This window comes from Ptiloglossa arizonensis, chromosome 10 (genome assembly GCF_051014685.1).
Source record: "Ptiloglossa arizonensis isolate GNS036 chromosome 10, iyPtiAriz1_principal, whole genome shotgun sequence".
Lineage (NCBI taxonomy): Eukaryota > Metazoa > Arthropoda > Insecta > Hymenoptera > Colletidae > Ptiloglossa > Ptiloglossa arizonensis.
This window is the reverse complement of record NC_135057.1, coordinates 4,509,451-4,534,283: the sequence shown is the minus strand read 5'-3', so window position 1 is coordinate 4,534,283 and position 24,833 is coordinate 4,509,451. Positions and strand designations below refer to the sequence as shown.

General features: G+C 38.7%; 1 protein-coding gene across 1 annotated transcript in view; it reads right to left on the bottom strand.

The window, feature by feature from the left end:
• Trbl (tribbles pseudokinase 2) overlaps positions 1–24,833 on the bottom strand; it is a 53,149-nt gene that overhangs the window by 18,891 nt on the left and 9,425 nt on the right. The window contains exon 3 of the mRNA XM_076322209.1: positions 13,805–14,106. Coding sequence (XP_076178324.1) covers positions 13,805–14,106 — 302 coding nt within the window. The remainder of the gene's footprint in view (positions 1–13,804; positions 14,107–24,833) is intronic.

The window sequence follows — 24,833 nt, the reverse complement described above, 5'->3', positions numbered from 1 at the left end:
ATTAGCGTCCGTTATCTTCTTCCAATTTCTTAAAATATTCTAGTATCGTCTAAACCCGCGTCTAAATTACTCATATCGACTATTATATTCAGACCTTTTTTATTATATCGAAACTGTTCCCTCCTTATCTAAGTGTCGATCTTCCAAAAAAATATTTTTATTCCGCAGCTACTCCATTTCTCGTTGTACTCGTTGCTATTGGAGTATTCCGATCCTCCTCGTGTATTCTCGATTTTTATCTCGTAATTTTTCCTCGAGGCAATCTACCCTTGGTTTTACAATGGACGATTTCGACTCGTTTGAAGCTTCGGGTCTCGAAACGGAACTCGCGATTCTATTCCACGCGGGTTACGTACGGTGCGTCATCGTCGAGAGAGGATCGATCTCGCGCGACGAGTTTCCCGATTTTATCAAGAAGGGGCACCCCCGATCGGCGAAACACGATTTATAATTGTGCCGTTGCGCGTAACACCGATGAAAAAAAAAAAAAAAGGAAGAGGCCGAAGCAACCGTGCAACCTTTTGCGTGTACGCCCGAAGGCGAGGTATTTCAAGCGAGCAAGAGGACATCGCGATTGAGCCATCGCGGTGTGTAACCGTCGACGAGGCATCGTCGGATACCGTGGAACAGGGCGCAACGAAAGGACTGGTGAAAGAAAGGAGAGTGTCGGCCGGCAGTTGATCAACCTACAACGCGGAAGTCGCAGAGCGCGTGTACGTAATATTCCCGGCTCTTGGGTAACTTGGAGCTTTCCACGATGTTCCTTCTCACACCGGTTACGATACCCGATCGATACGCAACGCCTGGTAAGACCATACTTGTTTTCACTCTATACAGTTCGTCAAAGTCCCGATTTGCCACATCGACGTGTAACCTATATCGCGAAATTACCCCGCTCGATTTCCCTCGTAACACAGATCGAATGGATCGCGTTTATCGACGCGTTTTATGATATTTCCTAACTGGGAGGTGTGGGCCGGATTTAGGATCAAGGGCCTGTTTCAATACGTTCATCGGTCCATCACGGTTAGGAGGGACGACGTTTTCGATATTTTGTCAAAATTATAAGGGTGAAAAATGGCAACATTCGATAGTGGGGGTACTTGATATTTCTTCGAATTATAAGGGTGAAAAATGGAGACATTGGATAGTTGGGGTACTTGATATTTTAGAGCGTGCCCGATGACGGTAACGTTATGCGAAAGTTTAGAATTCGTTCGTAGAAATGGATGACTAGGCTCTCGTGGAAACTCACGCGTCAGCCAGGCAGGAATGACACGACAGTCAACGTGTACTCTTCTCGAGGTCTAACACGTTCGTTCGAGTATCTTTGTTCGATTGTATTTAAATATAAACACGAATTATCGTTATATTTTTAAGGAGGTAAATAACGGAGTTATTTAAATACTTGTAGGTATATGTTTCTCAAGATCTCGAGAGTATATTTGTCATCTTTTTATACTGTAGTTTTCGATGGGGTATTACGTTGAACGGTGTAATTTACATTGGCAATTTTAAGCAACGAGATGAGAAAACTTCGAAATGAAATTATTGCCAGCGGTAACGTTCTTAGAATACATTTAATACAGACTACCGAGAATGCGCGTACGTAATATTCTCGAGTCTTGAGCAACTAACTTTAAGCTCTCCACGATGCTCGTTCTCATATCGCTCGAGACACTTGGTCGATATGTAATGGCGTAATCGTTCGGGAAGTGCACACGCGTGAAGAGAAGAAAATACAATCGGTGCCACGAAACGAGAAACAGAAACAAATTTTATACAAATTACTTTCCGGGCAATGGAACGTGGGGACGAAGAATTTTTCCATCGAACGAAAGCAACGATCAAAGTGTCGTTTCGTCGAAAAAGAAAATTATCTTTCGATAATTTCAATTATTATTTTTTAAAAGTACGTGTCTGCAATTTTCGTAAAAGAAAATTGTTCTTTTGTTTGTTTTTGTATTAAGTTTTCTTTTTCGTTTATCGTCTCTGAGGCGTTCTAAATGGCATTTAATTCTAGCGATTGAAAATTAATGTAACATTTGTAACAAATATAGTTACAATAAAAATAAACCTAGAAGCATGTATATTTCTTCGACTTACCATACTTTTAGTTTGTCATCTTATATTATTAGTTTATATACAAATAAGTTATATTACTGTGCTAATAAGTGCACTCGATTTTTTCTATAATTTAATGTTATTAATAAATATAATTATTTTCACTCTTGAAGCAATTACGTGTACCATTGTATGCGCTTGTATCCAAACACGGCTAACAAATTTCCAATATAGAAAAATGTGGATAACTTAAACCTGTCTCTCTGCTAATACATCGGTCATTGGAGTTTAACAAGTAAATATAGGTGTATATTTTCTCGCGACAGTTTAAATACACCATTACGATTTAATGAACGTTCCCTTTCGTAAATTTTACTTTGAGGAGATTATACAAATGTTATCTGTATTTTCGCAATTCTTTGCATCGTATCACACAACGTATTTGTAATATATGCATAACGTTGTAAATATTTCTTTATCAATGCGAACGTTTAATACAGTCAGGGGCTCTCTTAAAATAATTGTCGACATTCAACGACTCAAAGATTCAATCGATCGAAACGAATAGAACAGTATTCGTTTAGAATCGATTAAAATGAACACGAGACAAACGAGAGTTGTATTTACGGATCTTGATCGCAGAAATATTTCTTTTCTTCAGTGGAGAGGTCGTCTTCCGTAAAGTTTGGAAATTCCTGTCGCGGGGTATTGTGCGACTTGCTCCGTACAGTCAACGTATTCGAATACTCGTTTCCAAGTGAAGACCGCTATCGTTAACCGTCGCGCCAGTTTTCCACGCTTGATGATGTCTTCGAAATTTGTTCGAATCGTAATGCAAAATGTCGAAATGTTCGATAACTTGTCAAGGTACTTGTCATTTTACAGTATCGCTAACAAGTGTGATGCTATTCAAACGTTTAGAAGTATCGGAGTTCAAGTGTCGTAAGCGTTGTAACTTTGAAGCGACGGTGACCGGGGACCAGAGTGGCGTTCAATGTGTCAAGAGTCAGAAAGGATGATACGATCGACTAGTATTTTCCGTAGGGCCCTCCCACCTCTGTCGCTTTCGTCGATTCACCGAGCCGAGGAGAAGAGAAAAGGAAGAGAGAGCCTCTCGCTGTGCCACACGATCTTGAAAACCCGTGCGAGTGTCAACGGCCTCGAGTTATCGTTTCCGAGAAGGAACCCGGTTTCGCTCGCTTCGATGGCACGCTCTCCGCTTCGGATGCACGAGACGAGCCAGGGATAGCCGCCGGCGCAGCTTTCTTCGCAAACTTTCACTCGTAAGCAAACGACTCCTACGACAGCCAGTGGGTTCAAGAACCCCGACGGTGAATTCTAGCGCGGTGATTTCCTCGAGGGACTCGTATATTCGAGAGCGGTTGAGAAACAACCGTATCGTTTCGTATTATTCTTTTGCCAGATTCTTCCGTCTTTTCCGGTTGTTCCTCCCATCCCATTCCGGGGATTGGGTTCTTCCCCTTCGTTTTCGTTACCTCCCCCTTCGACTTCTTTTATAACGATTTCCCTCCGTATTCTTTTAGATCGATTTTCTTACCTTTCCCGGCGTCTTTTCTTATATCGATCTCGTATCACGGGTCTCCGCAGTATTCGAAGCAACAAAATTTGCATTTTTTTTTGCGTTATAGTAATCGAAATAGTATAGAAATATGTCGATCAAGCGCCGGGAAAATTTGTTCGAAAATTACGTACACGATCGTTTACGATTCAACCTTACGGTATTCAATTTTTTAAATTTCCCCCGCGGAGAAAAAAAAAAATGGAATTTTAACCGAATCGATCGATTTATACACTACTGAGCATCTATACAGTATGTTAAATCTGAGAAACAGCTTCGCTAAATTTGCGAGGAATCTGTGAATATGAATCATTGTTTATTCACAGTTCGATATATTTGCATTACAAGGTTGTCGGTGTATAATCGAATTAATGCTTCATGAGCATTGTAAGTTTAAAATTCTCACTTGTTTACGTGAATTAATGAATTAAATAAATTGGGTAACCTGATCCAGGTTAAAATAATTGTGAAAAAATAAAATCTATGATTTCTACGATATCTCTAGATTTCGAGAGGTTTTGTTATTCCTTTGATCAACAATCAACGTGTGTTTTATCGACATGGTATTGTTTCTTCGTGGGAACACTAGCAATTGAGGTAAATGATTGCTCAAGTGTAAAATAAATAATTATACTCTACAGTAAATAACTAAAATTTATTAAACAGATCAACCGAATATTTTCTATAATATCACGCACGATGTGACACTGGTTTGTAATAGATACTTCGTTTATTTATTCGTACGTAAGATAATAAATCATCACTGTCGTACATACACGATATTGGTTTCTCACGAGATAGACGCGTGCGTGACGTGTAGTAGCGAATATGTTACAATAAATAGATGACTTTTAGCATATGTTCGGCATAAAAAGGTTTAGGTCAGTCTTTTATAAAATGTCACGAAACGTCTCGAGATTTGTGTTCAAAATTTGCGAGAGAGCATATTTTATGGAGAGAGGTTCAAGGATGAAGATAATACCGTGTGCTGCACGATGATAAATCGTATTATTTTTTTACGCGATCGCCACGATGTGTATTAATGCGAAGTAATTGAATTTCTTGATGCGAAGAAGACTAATTACCTACACTTCTCTCAACAATCTCGAGTCTAAACTTTCATAGCGATGAAAGGGATAACGCATTGCATGCTGCGATCTTATTAATCGTTCAAAGTGTAATCATTCTACGTAATCATTCAATACGAATAACTTAATACTGAATTTTTTAATTCTTCTCTTAAGAACATTCGAAAGATCAGTATTTCCTTCTCAAACGATAAAATTGTGTAAAAGTACTCCATCCTACTTTTTCGAAGTGTCCAATCTGATTGGTTACATCAGGAGTCTATCAAAAAGTTTCCACAGTTTAATTTTACTCTAGAATTTAAATCGACGATCGAAGTACAAAGAAGAGTCAGAAATATGTCGATCGGTTAACTTGCTGCCATTGATACTCGTTTACATGAATTTTTTTTAAACGTAATAACAAGTAAAACGTATTCTTCGAGTTCGATCACTTAGTTCGAAAACACTTTCTACGTTTCATCAATCTTCCCCCATAGATTCGAATTGATCTCGTTCTACCAGTGGCGTTGCCACAGACTCCTTAATATTTCAGTCTATCGATCGGAAGTTGATGTTTGCAATGTAGTTTCGAATTATTTCATCGTCTCGACGTTCATTGAAATTTCAGTCGATTTCGAATCGGAGCGTATCGCCACCGCTGCCAACCGGTAAACCCGAGCTTAAAGGACTTCCGACCGAAAGAAATTATTCCTCCTGGGGTGGACGATGTATGCGTCCCTTTTGTATCGGGTAGTTTGCCGAGACACTTGAACTCTATAAAAAGGCACATCCGGGAAATCGTTGATTCGATCAATCGATCGGTTCGCCAGTCGGAGGAACGGAAGGAGGTGCAACAAAAGCGCCGGAGGACTTTAATGGAAATGAATTCTGGTCCGGTGTTATCGACTGATCGATTGGTCCAGACTCGAGGGATAGAGGAACTCGAGTGTCAAGAACCTTGATGCCAATGAATTTTATCGCCTCGTTGTACACGTCAGAATTAGACGCATGTGCACGCGCGCGCGCGAGAGAAAGAGAGAGAGAGAGAGAGAATCTCGTTGTCGCTGTAGAAACACGTCGAAGCATTATCAAGAGACAAAGATCTTCACTTATAAGGATATTGCTGCGTATCTGCTCGCGTCATCGCGAGCAAGTAGATGGCAATGGCTGCGGACGAAATGGTTTCAAAAGGAACACGCCGAGCTTAGACTCGACGCGTTATATTGCGTCCCGCGCGCGGATTGCGACGGCGGTAATAAACGCGGGCCAAATGGAACAAGGAAAATGCAACCTACTCGATGAAACAGGCGTATTGAATAATATTTGAAGATGACGTCGTTACCAGAACGAAGACGCGCGAGAAACCAAACTGTTGCGTCGATGCGAAGCGAAGTAATGGTTGTTGCTCTGGAGCAATTCAACGAAAGATCCTCTTCTCTGATTTCGCTTCGCTTCGAGTCGAGAAATTAATCTCGAGCGAATATTAAAATAAATCGGTCGAGTTTAAGTAGAATCAACTTCGGTGTAAACGTTCCAGACAAATGAGGTTCGAACCGTACAAAATTGACAGGCAGTACGTCTTCCGGATACGATGGTTGTTGGTCGAGTCTTTCTGGAGTTTGTTACACTTTGTATAGCATTTTGATGACCGAAAGGCGTATCGATCATCGATTAGCATTTTTCTCAAAATTCTGAGTTTCTCTCAGAACTCGCACGAGCGTCGGCGAATCGTGTGGATGGTCAGGTGTGACCCTTTTTACTCGATGGTGATTTGGACCACATGTTTTCTTACTGTATTGTTCGAAGATTCTTAGAATTTAACTAAATAGAACTATTGAAGCTATTACAATAAATTGCCCTTTTCTTCGTCGAACGTTTCGCTATTTCAATGGATTTTTATATCGTTACGCCGTAACACAAATCTTGCTGATTGAAACACGATAAAATTGTTCCGAAGTTTGCCTAAATTTCGACCCAAGTATCGTCGATACGAATACACCGATAAGAAACTGTGGAAAAATATTCGTAATAGGAAAAAAGACCGGTGCAAATCCGTGCCAGAGGAGCGCGCACAAGGATATTTGCATAAGCGTGATTGCCGCAAGACAGTAGGATAGTTACGTATCGCGTTGCGCGTCGCAACCATTATAATCATATTTGTAACGAACGATTGACACGAAACTGCGTAAATTGAATCTTGAACGACAGGCTTGGTAGCATTCGTTTGGTCAACGTGTTTAAACGAAACAACCCAAAAATAAAGTCTCCTCGATCGCTGTTCGAACCGGGTCCGTTACCGGTACATTCAGCTATTTCTAATCAATTTGAAGGACAGCCGGTCGTTCTCAAGATTTAGCAACAAAACCAGCTGTCTTCGAGACGCGGTGCTTTATCAACAATTCAATGGTAAATCGTTACGAGGCTTTGGAAAATATTCGACATTTCGCCGCCTTTGCAGCAGCAGCAGCAGCAGCAGCAACAGCAACCACCGGGGTCAATGAAAATGCGCCGCGTACTCTAACGCAATCGCAGGGAGAGACGTCTGGACTCGGGTTCTGGGAGGTGGAACGAACCACGCGTTTCCTAATTATACCAGCATTTCAAAATCTCCCCAGCCGATGAACCAATATGCTTTTCTGGCTCGCAACATTCTCTGTCCTCCCCTCTGCCTCCTTACCTATATCTCGATGATCTTTCCTTCTCGCTTCTCGTTATTCTACGCGCGGGAGCAGTTCACCGAGCGGCAGGAATGCGAGCGCAAGGCACGATTGGCCAACCAGCGCAGCGGCCCGACCGACACATAACGCGCACGCGCGCTCGCGCGCTCGTGTTCACATACGTTCGCGAGTTTCTCGGTCTCTCGTTCGTTCTCCCGGCTTTTATCGCGTCAGCGTCGCGCCGCACACGACACACTGCGCACGCCACGCACGCAAGCACGCCTGTTGAGCGCGGCGGAGCTCCCTCGATCTTTTGCACGTTTACTTTCTTGATTTTGCCCGGTTGCCTGCTCCGTTGCCCTCGAGTCTCCGCACACAACACACCGGGGGAGTTTTCTCACTGCTGCTACGGACACGTAGGTGCGTCGTGTATCGCGCGAATAAGTCACGTTCGGCCGCGAACACGCCTAGCGAAATAGTTTGACGTGGCGTGGCACGGTGTGGCGCGATCCGCTCGTTCCATGAATTCATTTCGAATGCGTTATCCCAACCGTGATGCGACGTGGGGGGTTTGAACCGTAGATTTTCGGCTGGATCGATATTATTCGTCGAATACAACTTAGGCACGACCGATGATTAGTAGTTTGTAATGTATCAATTCCCGAGCATTTTGTCGAGGTATTGAATTGTATCGAGGCGTTATTCGTTTTTGCATACATGGATTCAATACATTTCACATTTAAAGAAGTGTTTAACTCTTCGTGTTTCGTTCCAATATTTTTAAAATTAAAAAAAATGAAGCACATTTTGTTTAAATACCATTATTATTATAATTATCATAAATGTATCTATAATGATTGCAATAAAATATTAATAATATCTTTGTTGTGAAGTCTGTAGTATATTTATTAGAATAATAGATGTGCTATTAATAAAATATTATTACGTAACATATTAATGTAATCATTCAACGTTAAAAATAGAGAAAATAAACTCTTCTGTAAAAAAAAAATATTGCACGCAACAAAGATATGAGATAAGATCTCGACGATACGACAACGATGTAATTTAGTCTATTATAAAAGTTGTGGGATGTTTGAACAATTTCCAATTGAAACGGTAAAATATTTTTAATTAGTTCAATTAAAGCTAGAATTATTTATCAGTTCGGTAGTAAATTTTTTTTTAAAATAATTATCAAATTATTTTTATTTACAAATTATTGTTTCTGTACAATTATTATTGACGATGTTCTTCCAATGAAAATGAATTCAAACACCATTTCATTTAAATTATTTTTAAGGATACGTTATACGAATTATTTTTGAAAAATATTCTATTATGTAAAATTGAAAATAATTCAGATAAAGTGCTTGGTTCATTTTTTCTAATCCGTTACTAATATTATAAAGAAGACACAATGACAAATGTAAAAATTTCAATTTCATTAACGGAAACAATAATAGTGGTGGGAAGGATTCCGTTTCATTTAAGCGCGAGTTACTACTTTTTAACTGAATCATCAGACGTTGTCCAACATAAGAATTATCGTATTACACTTTTTTTCCCCCTAATATACAACGTTATTTGTATTTTTTTCTGGAGTATAAATAAAGTCCTGCTGTTCATCTTTGTATCATTGATTCTATAGAAAATGTGTACAGAACAAAAAAAATGTTTAAATTTATTTTGCAACTGTTGTCACGTGCGTGTTTGTTATAAAAATAACGTCACGTGATACGTGAGATATATCCTCTATTTTATTGTTAGCACTTTCCACAATTCCCCTTGGGAATAACTGTGCGATGTCGTGCCCCGTGATAAATTTAACTGCCCTACAGATATACTTTGAATTTCATCCTGCACCCTTTTTCCATGGTGCGGTAACAGTCAGACAGACAGAACTGTCTTATATTGGATTGTTCGGAAAGTCATTTCGTTTTTTTTTTTGGTGAAAAAGAAACACGATTTTTTTAGAGCGTATAAACATTTTATTAAATTATATATTCTCCATTTCGGAAAACGAAACGACTTTCCGAACAACCCAATATTCACATACAATGGCTATTCCAAAATCAGCCTTCGATTGACTGCTAATAGAAGTAAACAATTTGATTACGTACATAATGAAATGTAATTATGTAAACTAGTGATAACCAATGTAGTTATGTAAAGAAACAACTTGGCCGCATAGTCGTTACTTTAATCAGAGCCTTGTTGCATCGTGACACAAGTTTTTGCAACCCTTTGTTAAAGAACAGCGCTACCAAAGTCCCAACCCAGTCAATTATTGACTCTATGAGTTGTTCGTTGGTTTCGTTGCATCGAGTAGTCAGCCAGACATTTTGCCGAAGAGATGTTAATCGCTTGGCGCCGCCAAGTCCGAGCTATAAGGGGGTGATTGAAAATCTTCCACTTGGAATGGTCGAGTGAAGCTTTTGTGCGAGCCACAGTGCGAAGCTGCACGTACAGGGAAACGATGAACCCTCACGGAACTGTCACTCATAACGTTATCACCGTACACACGACACAATCGACGATGTATCTCGGCGGCGTTGTCTTTTGTTGTCTTCTAGGAAACAGATCGCTCTACGAACCTCACACACAGTGGGAGTGATGATGACAGGGTCCATGTTTACACAATCGCTACTCGTGCACAGTTGAACAAAATGAACTGCAGGACGGCGTTTAGCAAGATAATACTTTACCGATTGCCACAACCAATACGTAGTGTCGTTATGGCAATTGGTTTATTTTTTATCAGCCAATCGGATGTTGATTTCGGAATATTCCTAGTAGATGGAGGTTTTACACGAAGGTACGTACACTATTCGTTACCATTCCCTCTGACGGTCCTTTTCAAGAATGCCTCGAGAAGCAGTTGCCTGACGGATAGCGTGAATCAGCTTCTAGACTACTTCGTATGACTGTTGTCGTCGTTCTCGTTTCGAGATAACCACGATGACTTTGTTACACTTTGTACGATTATTAATACGAAACGGAATGGCTTGTGGGTAACTGCGTTGGATGTTTCGATCGTCTCGGAATAGATTTTAGCGATTCTCGTAACGATATATGGTGTATTCTTTCAATTTTGGAGAGTGTTCGAATCTTACCAATGTGGGTTCAAAGAATCCTCATATTTTGAACAAGTTTTGGTAAATTTGAGAATATCTTATTATTTGTACGTACTACCGAGAGTCAGAGAGAACTATCATTATTCTTGGCTCGGTGGTTGTTCGTTAGGAAGAAATATAAAAGTCAACACTGGCCAAAAGATGACGTTCTTTCGTAGACTTCGCTTAGTCGTGTGTGTTGTATTACGTTGCGTGTCCATTTAATTAGTTCTACTCTCGACAGTTGTTAGCGAGAGCAAAACTCTCTAATAGACACGGTATCGAGAGAAAGGGTTCTTTCACACGGACATACAGAAGCCTAATATACAATTGCTGAAACAGCTGACTCTCCTGTGTGCTCGTGAGAAAGAGTTCTTAATGTCGGTAGAGATTTTCGAGAGTAATGTTCGCACGTATGCGCGTAGCATTTCATTCAGGACAGTTTTTTCAGCACCTAACAGTACTTGAAATACATCTCGCAGGGACGGTCCATCGAACCGACCGAATGGAATTATGTTAAAAATGTAGAGGATGATTAGCATATTAGACTAGGATAAAATCCTAGGGTATTGGAAGACACTGTACCATTTCGATACAGAATGGTTCTCAACGTTAAAATTTCAATTTCATGATAAATATTTGCCGTGGTAGGTTTCATTTGTCAACATTGCAAACTGTAAATGGAAGAATGCGCGGAGACCGTCGATGTATAAATATTAAAACCGGAAATTATCGTAACTGAACACTTAAACAGAACAGGGAAAAGATCTGCGGTTGAGAAATCGTAAAAAAAGAAACCGGTGTTTCGATAAATCAGTTCTGTTTCTGACTGTACGAGACGTGAAACATTATTTATAATTCGACGGCTGCGGAACGGACTGATTACGATCAGTGAAAATATTGTTGATCTGTTTAAATTATTATCGCGAATTAAAGAGCTAAAAAGAGGAGTCTGGTCGTTCTCGATTTGAGAACGATTACAATAAGAACATAAATAAAACTTCTATTTGGTATGTAATGGTAACAACAACCTTTCGAACTGATAATTGCGTTAAATGATCGGACGGAAATAAAACCAGAAAATAGAACGGAATTCATTGAACGTAGGAGGGTTATATTGTGGTCTGTTGAGTGAAGGGGAAGTTAATTTATGTAGGTGTGGAAGCACTTCTTTTTCAAGATACCTCCCGTACTCGATAGTGCAAAAGAATTACAGGCGAATATGGAAATGAAACGAATACGAACTGGTTTTCCATGGCTCTGTAACACGAGTCCTCTCACTCGCTTGAAGAATGCCACAAACCATACGTGAGCGTATCGTATCATTAACAGTCACGTCAAATTAGCAGCTAGTTTGTCACTCTAATATTCTCTTACTTTTTGTGTGTTACACCGTGCAGCGATTCCTTCGAATTGATAGCTTGCTCCGTAACTTATCGGGAAACGAAAATATAGCTTAAAATCAATCTGCGCTCGTTTTTTCTAAACTTTAACATCACGAAATTTGTGCGGGATTATTTTCTCGACACGTTAAACTTGCAGACGAATAACTTTCAGGGAACACTGTATCCGATGTTTAATTGAAATTGTAAGTTAGAGCACTAGCGTGCAATTTTAGGAGAAGGAGGTTTTTAAAAATATTTTCATGTTTTCGGTTCTTTATCGAAAGTTCTCAAACAATTTTGAACTTCCCAAGAATTTGCCTCAATAACTTTCATAAAGCAACTCAACACTAATATCAACGGTTTAGTTATACTTTTGATAAAATTGTATTACTATATTTGTATACGGTATTGTTCACTTATTGTTTCGAGCAGTCCATTCAAACTACATTATATTATCGCGTACAAAACTGCACTTTCTTATCACTCTGTACAGAAAATTACACTGAAACACATACTAACGATGAATCGACATTATAAATTTATTCCGTATCGAGGGATGTACGAAACGTCGGAGATTTTAAATCATTCACTATTACAGTGGACTAGTGATATAATAAAGCAAAGAGTGAGAATCGTGTTTCGATGATGGACGTGATGATGCAGGGATTTCTTCGCAAAATATTCGATTGGTATAAAATTTGGAATCTGTACTTTGGCTATCGAACATAGTATTCCTCTGACCCATATATAGGTTACGTGACTTTTCGTAAGGAAATTTAAACAAATTGATCTTCGATCATGATTTTCGGTGGAATGAAAAAAATAAATTGTGGTATCACAAGTGCGATACCATTTCTGTTTTTCATTTAACTAGAAGGTAACCTCCTCGAGAGCCCTACATCTGCAGACTATAACGCTGAAGACTTTTAGACAATTGTGGATTTCCTTGCTTCATTTTACGAAACATTTCCGTTTCAAAGCTGAAATCGTATAGAGAATATTTCCAATTGATCGATAAACGGTCACACTCGTTCTAACCTGTAGTTTATCAAACCTGCGGTATGTCGTAACGTATAGTGGCTAATAGTTGCAGACGTAACGATCTTTTGTACAATAATTTCTGTAATAATCGTTGATACGACCATTGAACGATAACTGTAAAGTGAAAGGGGTTGTTCTATAATCTGTTACACGACGTCGTACGTACGACTCATCGTAAAAGAAATCATTACGTTTATGGGCCCTAATAATGACATGACTTATTGTACGATAAAGCGTTACGTCCATGAAATCCAATAAAAGTGTCTCGCTGTAATAAATTCTTGAATCGTGACAACGATTATGCAGCGAAATTACTATTCGATGGTAATGAAATCAAATTAATGCTTTTCGGGGCCGTCTGACCGTTAATTTCCGAATATCTCTATTCAGTCTGATCGTAAGTTCCGTTACAAGTGTGTCTTATTTAAAAAAAAAAAAAAAAATAAGAAATATAATTTTTAACTACTCAGAATTTATTTGCAAAAATAACTAACAAGTGAAAAGCAACGGTATCTGAAATGGATTCATCGTCGCTGCAAAAAATTACCATTTTGAACAATGCCGCTACCTTCGTATCGTTATTAATCGTTTCACAGTTGAACTAATCAGTGACGAGAAAATTCTCTGTGGTACGTTAACTTCGCTACTTATTTACACGTAAAAGAATCAAATTTCTGTACTTGTTGCTCTCTTTGATTCGAACATCCAGATTAATATCGTAACCGGCACAATCGTCGAATGCTGAAATAAGTCCCGATTGGTTCGGAAACGATGTTACGTATCTTTTTAAAAGACGGCTCGGTGCTTGCGACACGACACCAGGCAGACACCTATTCGTAACGGAACTTATGGCAGGAGCAGGTAGTTCCTTCGAGCTCGATAATACTCTTCTTACCTTGCTTCGTCGGCGAAGACAAATTTCCTGAGCTTCAGGTCTCGTAACACAACTCCGTACTCGTGGCACGTAGCCACGGCCCTGGCCGCCTGCCGGAAGAGCCGCCTCGCCTCGGGTTCCCGCAATCTCCTGCGCGCCCTTACGTAGGCGTGCAGGTCACCGTGGTGGCCCTCCAACAGGAGATAGCGACGACCTCCAGGTGCTTCCACCACGCCTGCGACACCGCTCGCCGCTCCGGTACCTTCTAATCCAAGGTGTGCTTGTAGTAGTGCCTCGCAACCTTTGTCGCCCACGGTCAACGCCTGAAATTCAGCAAAACTGTTGCGTCACTACGCCACTCGTACACCTGGGCTCGGGAATTAGGAAATCGTTTAGGAGGAAGGACGAATTCACACTTCGCGCGAGGTAAGTTGATTTTTAGAACCGCAACTCGTTACTTTCCCGCGATCAATGTTGCAAATACTATCGAACGAAGTATAATACAACACGTGCCAGGGGTTGTTGCGGGTCAAATGGTTCAGTTCTTAACAAAATTTTAAACCGATACACTTTTACCAAGAACGAAATGCGAATCGGGGGATTCGATACAATTTGATCGATGTGAAACGAACGTGTGCCTTTATTTAAAAAAATGTATAGCGTAGGTATCACTTTCTGGGGTCAGTTACGTGGTTCATTTTGAAGCTCCGTATTTCTTAACGGAAATTGTTCGCACTGTGCGTTGAATTGTAATTTAAATTTGTACGAGAAAAATGGACGCTCGAGTTTAACTTTCATCGATTTTTGTTTAGTTTTTAAATACAATCGGCGCGGTATATTCGAGTACCAAACTTTAAATCGGTGTACGTGATAAGTGCGATCCAGCAGCACTTTTCAGTTGTTAAATTGTGAAAAACTTTAAGCGTTTGTGAAATCGGTCCACTGTATGCGCAACGACCCAATAAAGTGTAACAATGGGGATTGCATTGACAAAAAATCAAAGTATTGTTTTGCTCTACGATTGCTTCTTTAAAGTAGGTAGTATTAGAATATATCAATAGAGTTTGAAATAGAGAATTTTTGAATTATTGGTAGTAAGAGCTAAACAATGTTTTCTTCGCTTCAACGTTTCAGTCTTGTAGAGCCCTCTTCGGGAAAACATACGAATTCGAAAATTAATAAATATAAATAACAGTGCTTAACAACACAGAAGGTTTGCTTGAGAATAATTTTACAATTGTGCATTTATAAATGATATTTTGTATCGAATCATGAATTGGTATCTTTTGTTGATGCGAAAACAATCGACGTTGGTTAAGAGAAATTTTATCGTTATCATTTTTTTGTGCCGTCTAAATAATTTTTTAGAAGAAACACAGAATTTTAAATGTAAATACAAATGTTATTCAAAGCATGGTAATTTCTTAAGGACGGTTCGATTTAAACGATGACACTGTTGTTTCGTCAGATCGAAGATGAAGTTTCTTTATTTCAACTTAGAGGAATGGTTGTTGCAACTACGTAAGATTGAAAGCAGTTCTATGAAATAGCGATAAAGAATCTTCGGTATGTTCGTATCGATGTATAGCCAATTGAGGTGAACAATGGAAGATTTTTCAATTCAATTAGGTCGCTTCATTCATCACTGACAGTTCTATAATTATCGTAAAAATGTTTCTCTAGTAAAAGCTTCCTTGACAGAAGCAAAAAGGTGTCTTCTCAATTGAACGTTCAATTGATTCGACTTTGAGGATTAGTCGAATGATGGTTTCATCTCCGAACTAATATAAATGTTGGTATGTATATTAGTCGGCTGAAACTCGACTTTTATCCAAAGAGAAATGTACTGGTTTTCGACTAGATGTTAATTCTAGAAAATACTGCCACTGAAACTTCTTTAAATAAATCTGTTGGGCTACCTCGACAAGAAGTTCCTAGGTACGATCAAGATGAAAAAGAAATTTTTCTCTCTTCGACTTCCATCTTATTTCTTCAATTTTGTTTTCAGCCGTTGAAAACCTTTCGAATTAGAACTTTAACATAACTCACATCCTTTGGAATCGAAACGTTTGGATGAACTGTTTCACGAATCGTACTAATTGCACCCAATGCAAAATTTCTTCTGTTCTAATCTCAGCGTAGAAATGGTGGCCAGCTGTACGTACAGCGTACTCGTGAAACTAGTTCTTACGCAGATCCCTTTAAGGAACACGATTCATGTGGTCACGTTCTCAATAACGCGAACAATATCTGCCATTGTGCTAGATAATTGTACGTTAGCATTGACCGGTTAATACGGATATCCGCGGCGAGCAGACAGTATAAATATCCGGAACCCACGGTCAAATACTTCGCTTGTTCGCCATTCCTGTATTCTTTCGGATTATGGCACCGGTCTTTTTCAGTTCCCACTGAAACTCTCGCGACCTTTATCGTTGCATAGAGACCGAGAACGTATTTACGACAAAAGACGATATCAACGTTTAGTATAGAAAAAAATGTAAGTTTTATTTTGGAAGAGTTGGGATCTCAATCTTAGAGTCATATTAGTATTTCACGGTTTGATTATGTCACAGTTTGACATATTTTTTATTTGGAGAGCACCATGAATAATCAAAGCTGCTCTGTTATCTGGAAAACGTCGAATGCAATAACGTACCTGACAGAGTGCTATTAGAATTTATCGTTGAAAAAGATACACAATCAGCATCGATATACGGTAATAGAATACACAAGAGAGCAAAATTTTACGCGTTAATTAATATGCAAAATGCGGAAACTTGTATCTCGCATACGTTTTCTATTAGCGATTCACTCACTTCAGTCGTTAACTATTAATTTCTAACAAGAATAATTTGTCTTCATTTTGTACACGGCATTGTTCTCTCTATTATAGTACAAGTTACGTCTCTGTAAATTAAACAAATTAAAAGAAAAATCTCATTATTGTTCACCAAGGAAACAATTTTGGTAAGGCAAAAAAATGATCATTTTGTATCGGCAAAGTCGAAGAAACGTGCACGTTAAGGTGTTGATCTGTTAACTTTTCACCGATAGCGAAAGCGCTTAAACTGTTGCAAAACGTATTCCGAATAATCGAGCACCTTGCTCTTGATTATCGCTTATTGCGAGATGACGATCAGAAGTCGATAATCCTCGGATCCGAAGAAATCTATATTGGGAAGAAAGACCACGAAATCATTGCCGTGAATCATCGTTGGTGCTACTGGCGGGACACGTGCAAATAGTAAATTTCTAACGAACGATTCAATTTGTTTAGATTATGGAGAAAAAAAAAAAAAAGTGCAGTAATCGCAAGGTCGTGAATCTTCATCGTTCCATGCTGATCACGATCGACGTTCAAGGCTCTGCACAATTGCATCCGGCTACGGAATACTCGCGGTGCGGTGTTTTTCTCCAACGACAGGCTTAATTACTCTAATTAGGGACCGAACTCGCGGCTGATCGATCAAATACCACGAAACAAAGTCGAAACGCGTTTGTCCCTGGCGTACGAGACTCGTGGATAATTAATCGATTATTCCAAAGACACGAGATCCTATCTCGCGAAAACGGTTAAGAAATATAAATGGGTACGTACTCCAGAAATTCCACTTGATCGATGTCCCTGCAAAGAATGAACGTCAAGCGTCCAGCAACGGTGGAATTAAATATATAAGACGTTAGCCGATATTTTTGCGCAATGCTGGACATTTACTTTTTTTTTTCTTTTTGCATACAATTTTCACCGTGTCGAGCAATGTAATTGATTTGACGTAAATGGCTACGTTGACACGTATTTTATAATCAGGGACGGCAACGTTTTATTCGAATAAAAGGTGACGAATAAAACCAATGTGTATGCAACGATTTCTTCGCGACGTTTGTTCGTTGTGAAATATTTTATCGTACGAAAAATTGTTTATCTTTCATTCGTCACTGGAAACTATTGTACTATCGTTGTAGCTATACACGACTATGCACAGTGATTATTGTTGAGAAATACATCCGTGTTTCTCAAACTTTTTTCGTCGAAGCTTTTTCATCTCGTAATATATTTACGGAACACTTATATCCTGGTATGGTTTTATGAAAATTTTTGAACGAGACACGTGGAGTCAATGCACAAATGTATTTTATTTTTTGAAACAAAGTAAAAATAAACGTACTAAAATGTACACTTGTCGATATTCTAACCGAATGATTACTAATTATCAATCTTACTTGAATAAGATATTTTCATTAACGTAACAACTTGTATGTTTTCAGAAACTTTCGGAACAAATATAATTATGTAAACCTGTAAAATGTACAATTGAAAACATTTAAGTTTGTAAATTCGACATGTTTTTAAGTGCTACGTTCGCACGAATTTCTTAAACACGGAATTATATTTCGTGATAATTTTTTTCACTTGAAAATTATTGCAAATCGATATCGATAATTGTGGTCAAGCTAGTATTTTTACGTTTTTTATTCATTAAAGTTGACCTTTTAAGGATGGAAATTCATCGCCAGTCAGCTTGCGCATCCAATTGCATTCTACCAGTCGGAAGTGGATCATCTACATGCATAGGAGAAGTTTCTTTGAAGCCAGTGCACACAAGCTAGGGGTTTACAAAACGGGTCGATAAGGGAGCTCACGAAATCTTGGCTACTTTTGAAACTTTGTTCGTCCGGCCGTTCATCTCGCATGTCGAAACCTGACACGATTTCGAAACTCGAGTCCCATTAGTTTAATAAGGGCACGGTGCGTTCTTTACGAAATCGAGCCCGGTGTCGATCGATCATTACTTTTGAAATGCTTGAACATCTATCGAAGTCGAACAAACGTTTCGTGCACAATTATTCCAACCTTCGACACGATAACATAGATATTTCATTCATCGAGAATACTTGATCGCAGTTTCACAATAAATCACGAATATTGGAAAAAATAATTATTCGTCATCCGGAAGTGTTACTGATCTACGAAAAATTTGTAGAAATTTACTTACTCTCTAAATTTACGTTTCGTTAACAATTTAGGCTCCTGATGGATTGTTATTCGATAACGAATATTACAAAACCTGGAAACGAATGTGTCGTTTAATCGTCGTTCGATTTGAGAAATTTGTCCATTTCTGAATAACGATCCATCGGTAAGGTAATGAAATGTTGCGGGCAATCTCGTTATCCGATGAAAAATTTTCTTCCATCGGATATAAATAGGAGAAATTTATCTCGAAGCTTTTATCAATCTTTTAATCGTGTTCGTGTCCTCGCAACTTTCGAGGAACTAAAAAATTTAAAAAAAAAAAAAAAAAAAATGAAATATCAGGAGAGAAATGTTCTTTCTACTGCGGAAAAGTCCAAGTTTTAATTGCTTCGCGCTCTTTCGTCAGAGGACTAACGCAACAGACTTTTTCACAAGGTCTTTCAAATTTGCCTTTCGATTGCGTCAACCGCGTTGCCTTCTGTCGGACAGACAGCGAGCGATTTATGGTTTTTGTTACGTACGGGCCGAAGATCCTAAGACCTCGAGCAAATTGTAAACGCAAGGACCAAAAATTACGCTTCTCTTTATACTATCGAGGCCACCACGCGGAACCCTTGAATTAAGAATGAACCCAAAAAGCAAACATTTATCGCTTTGCTCTCCAACCATACCTCAACGAAGGCGGTTGCGACACAGTTTTCAACGAGCTCATCTCGTCGGAATAGGCGTTTCTTTACAGACTCCTTTGCACAATTGTTTTCGGTTACATCACGATTTCTGACTAGCCTCGGAGATGTTCGAATACTCGACAAGCTCGCACGGTCGAATAACTCGAATCGGAACAATGAATATATTCGAGTACTTGGCTCAAGTGTCTAGTACAAGAATATTTCGAACTTTACACTACATTTTACATGTACTAGATCACTGCTTCGGTCTATTTCGAGCTATCCAGGCCGTCGATACATTCCTTCTCCCTAAACGTAACATTCGAAAATGGCTGCCCTGTCCGTAACTTGGTCAAACGAACATAATAAAATCTAGGAACATACGGAAACGTATAGACACGTGTAAAGTTCTCTATTAACGATATTTTCCTCAAATAAACCTTCCTTATAAGAAACGAAAATTAACAACGCTACAATTACAAAAATAATCAGGTATAATTCCATTGTTCAAATTATTCATTTAGAATCATTAATTAATTTTGGAAGAACATAAGAAGATAATTATTACCCTTTTACCGAAGAAATAAATATTATACATGTATATGCACAAATGTATTCGAAAATTTTTATAATTTAAAATTAATATTAGAAGTGTACAAATGATTAAATACAATGTACGATTTAACGGTTTACAGAGAGAATTTAACGTTCGAACCAGTGCGAAAACTAATCGTAAAGAAACGAACACGAGTTTCGTATCTCAAAATTGTAATAAAAAAAAAAAAAAAAAAAAGATTTGTCTTATCGACGAGTTCGCTGCTAGCAATCTAGGGCGAAACAAACCCGAATGTTAAAGTAAATTGTTTACTTTATTTCACGAGTAAATATTGGTCGTTTCGATCGGATCGAGGTTTTTAATTAAAAAAAGAAAAGAAAAAAAAAACAATTAAGCCGAGAAGCGATACTGGACCGATGTTCGATCTTGTATCTTTCATTGATCGAATGACTAGGCTCTACCAATTGAGCTATCTAGGTCATCGACGAAGTAAAGCTATGCTGGACGCGGTCAGTGCTTGGATGGTTAACCGTCTAGGAACTCTTGTATGCTATTGGTCAATTCGATGGTGCAAATATCCCACCTGAAACTGTAGGTCTTCTGTGATCAATAACAATTCATGTCGGTTACGAACGAGGCCAGAACAGAATTTGTTTTTCGGTGTTTGGTAATTGAGAGTGAGAACTAAAGCTGCGGCTACTTGTCAAATTCTTCTATATTTAAACATTCGTGTACTTTCAGATACTTGACAAATATAATTCGAACGGTGTACCATCATCTACAAATTGACTATTTTAATCGTGTCGCTCTTCCTTGAACCATATTTTCATTTAGAACGTTATACACAATATTCGTATTCCGATAAAGAAAAATGAACGCGTTTACATTTTCGAGCTGCGAATTACTCCAAACCGCCACGACGAAAAATATGCGATATTATACAAGCTATTGTATTTGTATACGTTTACTATCGATCATCTTCTAACAATCATCGATTTACTACACTCGTCCCGATAACCGTCCGACGTAATTCAGTATTTTAAATACACCGCTAATATCCGCATTGCTCGAACCATTTGTAAATACCATATTGTAAATACCAATAAATGTATTTAAGATACCCGAGTATTTGCCAATTTGTACAAAAATACTCGAGTATTCGACCCCTTTATTCGTTCCCAAACATTCGCTCACCGACAAAATAATTCCAAGTGTGAAACGGATCGAACGGTCGCAAGCCAAGCGCAAGAGTGTCATGGACGTTGTTCTTGGATTTCCACGTTTCCATTTTTCGTGCACCAACGCCGAGATACTAGTCGGAAGCTCGACGTGCTTGCGAAAGCGTGTCACGCAAGGCCCAAGTCGATGTAATCGTCAATTAAATTAAACGGCCCTGGCTTTAGAAGCGATTATGAATAACGGGTAGCGGCAATATGACGAAGTAAAGGCGAGGTGAGGCAAGGTGCAGCCTTGTATTTGTTCGCGAGCCGGTGATGTAAGCGGCGCATTGTATAACGTCACGATTGTAAAATGTTAATGGAAACGCGGCACACAGCAGCTGCCACGGTGAGAACGCGTGCTGGGCACACACGGTTTCTCTGTATAAGTGAGGGGTTACGTGGCGCCTTTTGGTCTGCCGAATCGCGACACCAAACCGTCAACAGTACGTACACCAGATTTCCATGCAATCGAGACACGGATGTCTGCGTATTCTTTCCGGAAAAGGAGATAACGTTATCACCAGCGGTACTAGGAAAAGTAACCGCGCCAATGACTGCGTATTCATACATTATTTATGAGATGCGTTCGCTTTGTGTACATCCGCGTTGCAGTGACACGAAACGGAAAATCGAAAGACTCTAATGGAGCTGCCCTCGCGTTCATTTCGTTCCGAAATCGCTGTTCGTCCAGTGCACCGCCATTTGTAACGGTAGTGTCTCGCGTAATGTTGAACAATCGGGACCGTTGATTGTTTATCGATACGAGAGGGTGGAGAACTTTTTTTCTCGACGATCAAACGGGGAGAAGACTATGGATCGAGAGGGTTTTCATGGATGTACATTTTTTTTTTTTTTTTTTAGGAACGATGGCCGTGTAGAAGATACAAAGAGTGGTAGGGATTTTTTCGCGGAATACAAGTATAGAAATTATCTAACCCTACCGTGAGTTCTGTCACGAGTATTTAGCCATTGTTTATAAAATAAGAAATATTATTGTTTTCAGCTACTCGAACTTTATTTGCACGATCGACAACGAAAGAAGAATTACGCTGCTGCAACGATGCTTCCAAACAATGACTAATTGGCCGCCATCATGGTGTATACGGTTTTTTAAGATTATTCGAGAAACTGTTCCTCTGTCAGGGTATTTAAATTTGTATGAAAAATTTTATAGCTGGCTGCATATTTTAAACAGATTGGAGATTCAGATCTGGTTCATCGAAAGATCAGTGATTATTTTCTTGGAAGTGTTCCATGAATGTGTCCTTTTATTTTTATGAGAAAATCGTTAAAATCGGAGTTACCGGTTCAAGAGTGGTTACGGAACAATGTTTTCCAGAGTTCATTTCGGCCGAAGACCGAATTATTCATCCGCTTGATTATAGACTGTGTGCTGGAGAACACGGATCCCTTATAAAAATTTGAGTGGTCAGAGGAACGCTCCGACAAAAGTAGCAGTAGCTTTTAAAATAACCTTCGAGTATGCTCTGCTACAAAAGCTTGCCATTTTGGATGCTATTAATCGTGCAAATTAATTTCGGTTAATTAAAAACGATAATGTTTCTTATTTTTTCGGACAGTAACTCGATACACTTCTGACAGAACTTATGGCAGAGTATCGTTCGATCTTAACCATTTGCGGACGGACATTTTGGAACCCGAACAGTTAAGGAAACACAGAAAAATAAGGTCTGTATAAAAATGATTTTATCCGACGTATAAATTTTATTTTAGTTCTTTAGATTCTCGTAATAGTTTTTATAATTTTGTTCGAATTATACCACAGATAGAGGGTACATTAATTTGAATAGAATTACAAAAACTGTTCACAAGAACGATGAACGTTATTCGTTATTAAATTCGACTTAAATTTAATGAATTGCTACATACGTATTACGGTAATCTATCTTTGTTGATTTGTGGCGACGAGTTTGACGGAGAGTTTCCCGGTGTGCATCCAAAATGGTAAAAGTATGTTGGTTGTTTGTTGTATCGAGATACCGTCCGCAATGGGTTAAATCGTTGTTTATCTAGCTGCTCCGTAATTTCTAACAAGCAAGATAATAATTACATAGTCGGCTTTTATTCACGAAATACACGCACGGTGGATTACCGTCGATTTTAATGGTCAACGGATAAAGTGGGATTCATTTAACAATGATCGAAAAAAGGTAAAAAGTGTAAGTATATGCGTTTCATCTGAGCAAACATTAAATATCAATGACACGAGTTGCCAATAAGCATTACACGTTTCGTTTTTGGCAATTTATTCGAAATTCAAGCTGAAAGTACACAAGGTTCCAAGTAGATTACTATAATAGGTTGTTCGCCAAGTTTCGTCGTTCGATAAAACTTATCGAGCGACCTAGTACTATACTGTTCGATAAGTTCCATCGAATGACAAAACTTATCGAACAAGCTAGTAGCTTATTATTACAACGCCTTCAGCCAGCAGGGTCATTTTGTTTGTACCCCATGAATTTAGAGTTGAAACGATCCATGGATCGTTGGCAATTGCGATCCAATTTTTCCTTCGCGAGAAACACGATCATAGACAAATCCAATTAGTTACGTCGACAATATCTCGCAACGAGTCTCTTGGTGGAAGCTTCGATCGACCCGAACATTAGCGAACCGTTACATCCCGACGTTTCATTGTATAACTGCTCTTCTATTGGAAATTGTATGCAGCTGCGCTGCGCAACGCATGCACCGTTCCGGTAGATGCAATTATAACAACGCGTGGCTCGTCGAGGAATTTTTAATTCTCGCTGTTCACGCCGCTGCGTTCTTACGTATTTACGATCGGTTCTAACGGTTGTTATCTAACCCTTTGGCTATCACCGTTACTAATTTTCTGCTAGTTAGTATGCCGACAAAGAGTACCCCTACGTAAACTGGTCGGATGCTTTGCTTTTTCATCGTAATATTTTGCAATACCAATAATTACGAAAGTGAAAAATTGATCGCTTAATTTTTGTTACACCGATTTATGTAATAATAATAGTAGTAGTAGTAGTAGTAGTAGTAGTAGTAGTAGTAGTAGTAGTACTACTACTACTACTACTACTACTACTAATAATAATAATAAAAATAATAATACGGAGAATAAGAAATATTAATAAATATTGACCTATGCCACTTCTATAGTTATCAGTGCATATAGTTAATACTTGCTAAGCCTATTTAGAAATTAGTGTCAGACAACAGAAATATTTTTACGAAGAGTGGAGTAATATATCTCGTATGCATCGCAATCGAGTAAGGACAATTGTAGTTGTTCTTTTTACACAGAAATAAACGATGATTGGCATCGACATTGTAAAAAAGAGCATTAAGAAATATATACTGCTATTCTATCGTAGCACAGTGTAACAAAAAATAAAAATTACGACCATATTGATTTGTGATATTCAAAGATTGATTATAATTGCTTACTGTGTATACATATAGAAAGTAGAAAAAAAAGTTATTATTTTCGTAATAACTCACATAGTTACAGCTAATTACATAACGTTGCAAGGCACGATGGTAATTAGAAACTATTAATGCATTCGATGCAAATACTTGAATAAAACGATTGAAATTGTTCATGTTTAAAAACGATTATTAGGTATCAACACGAAGG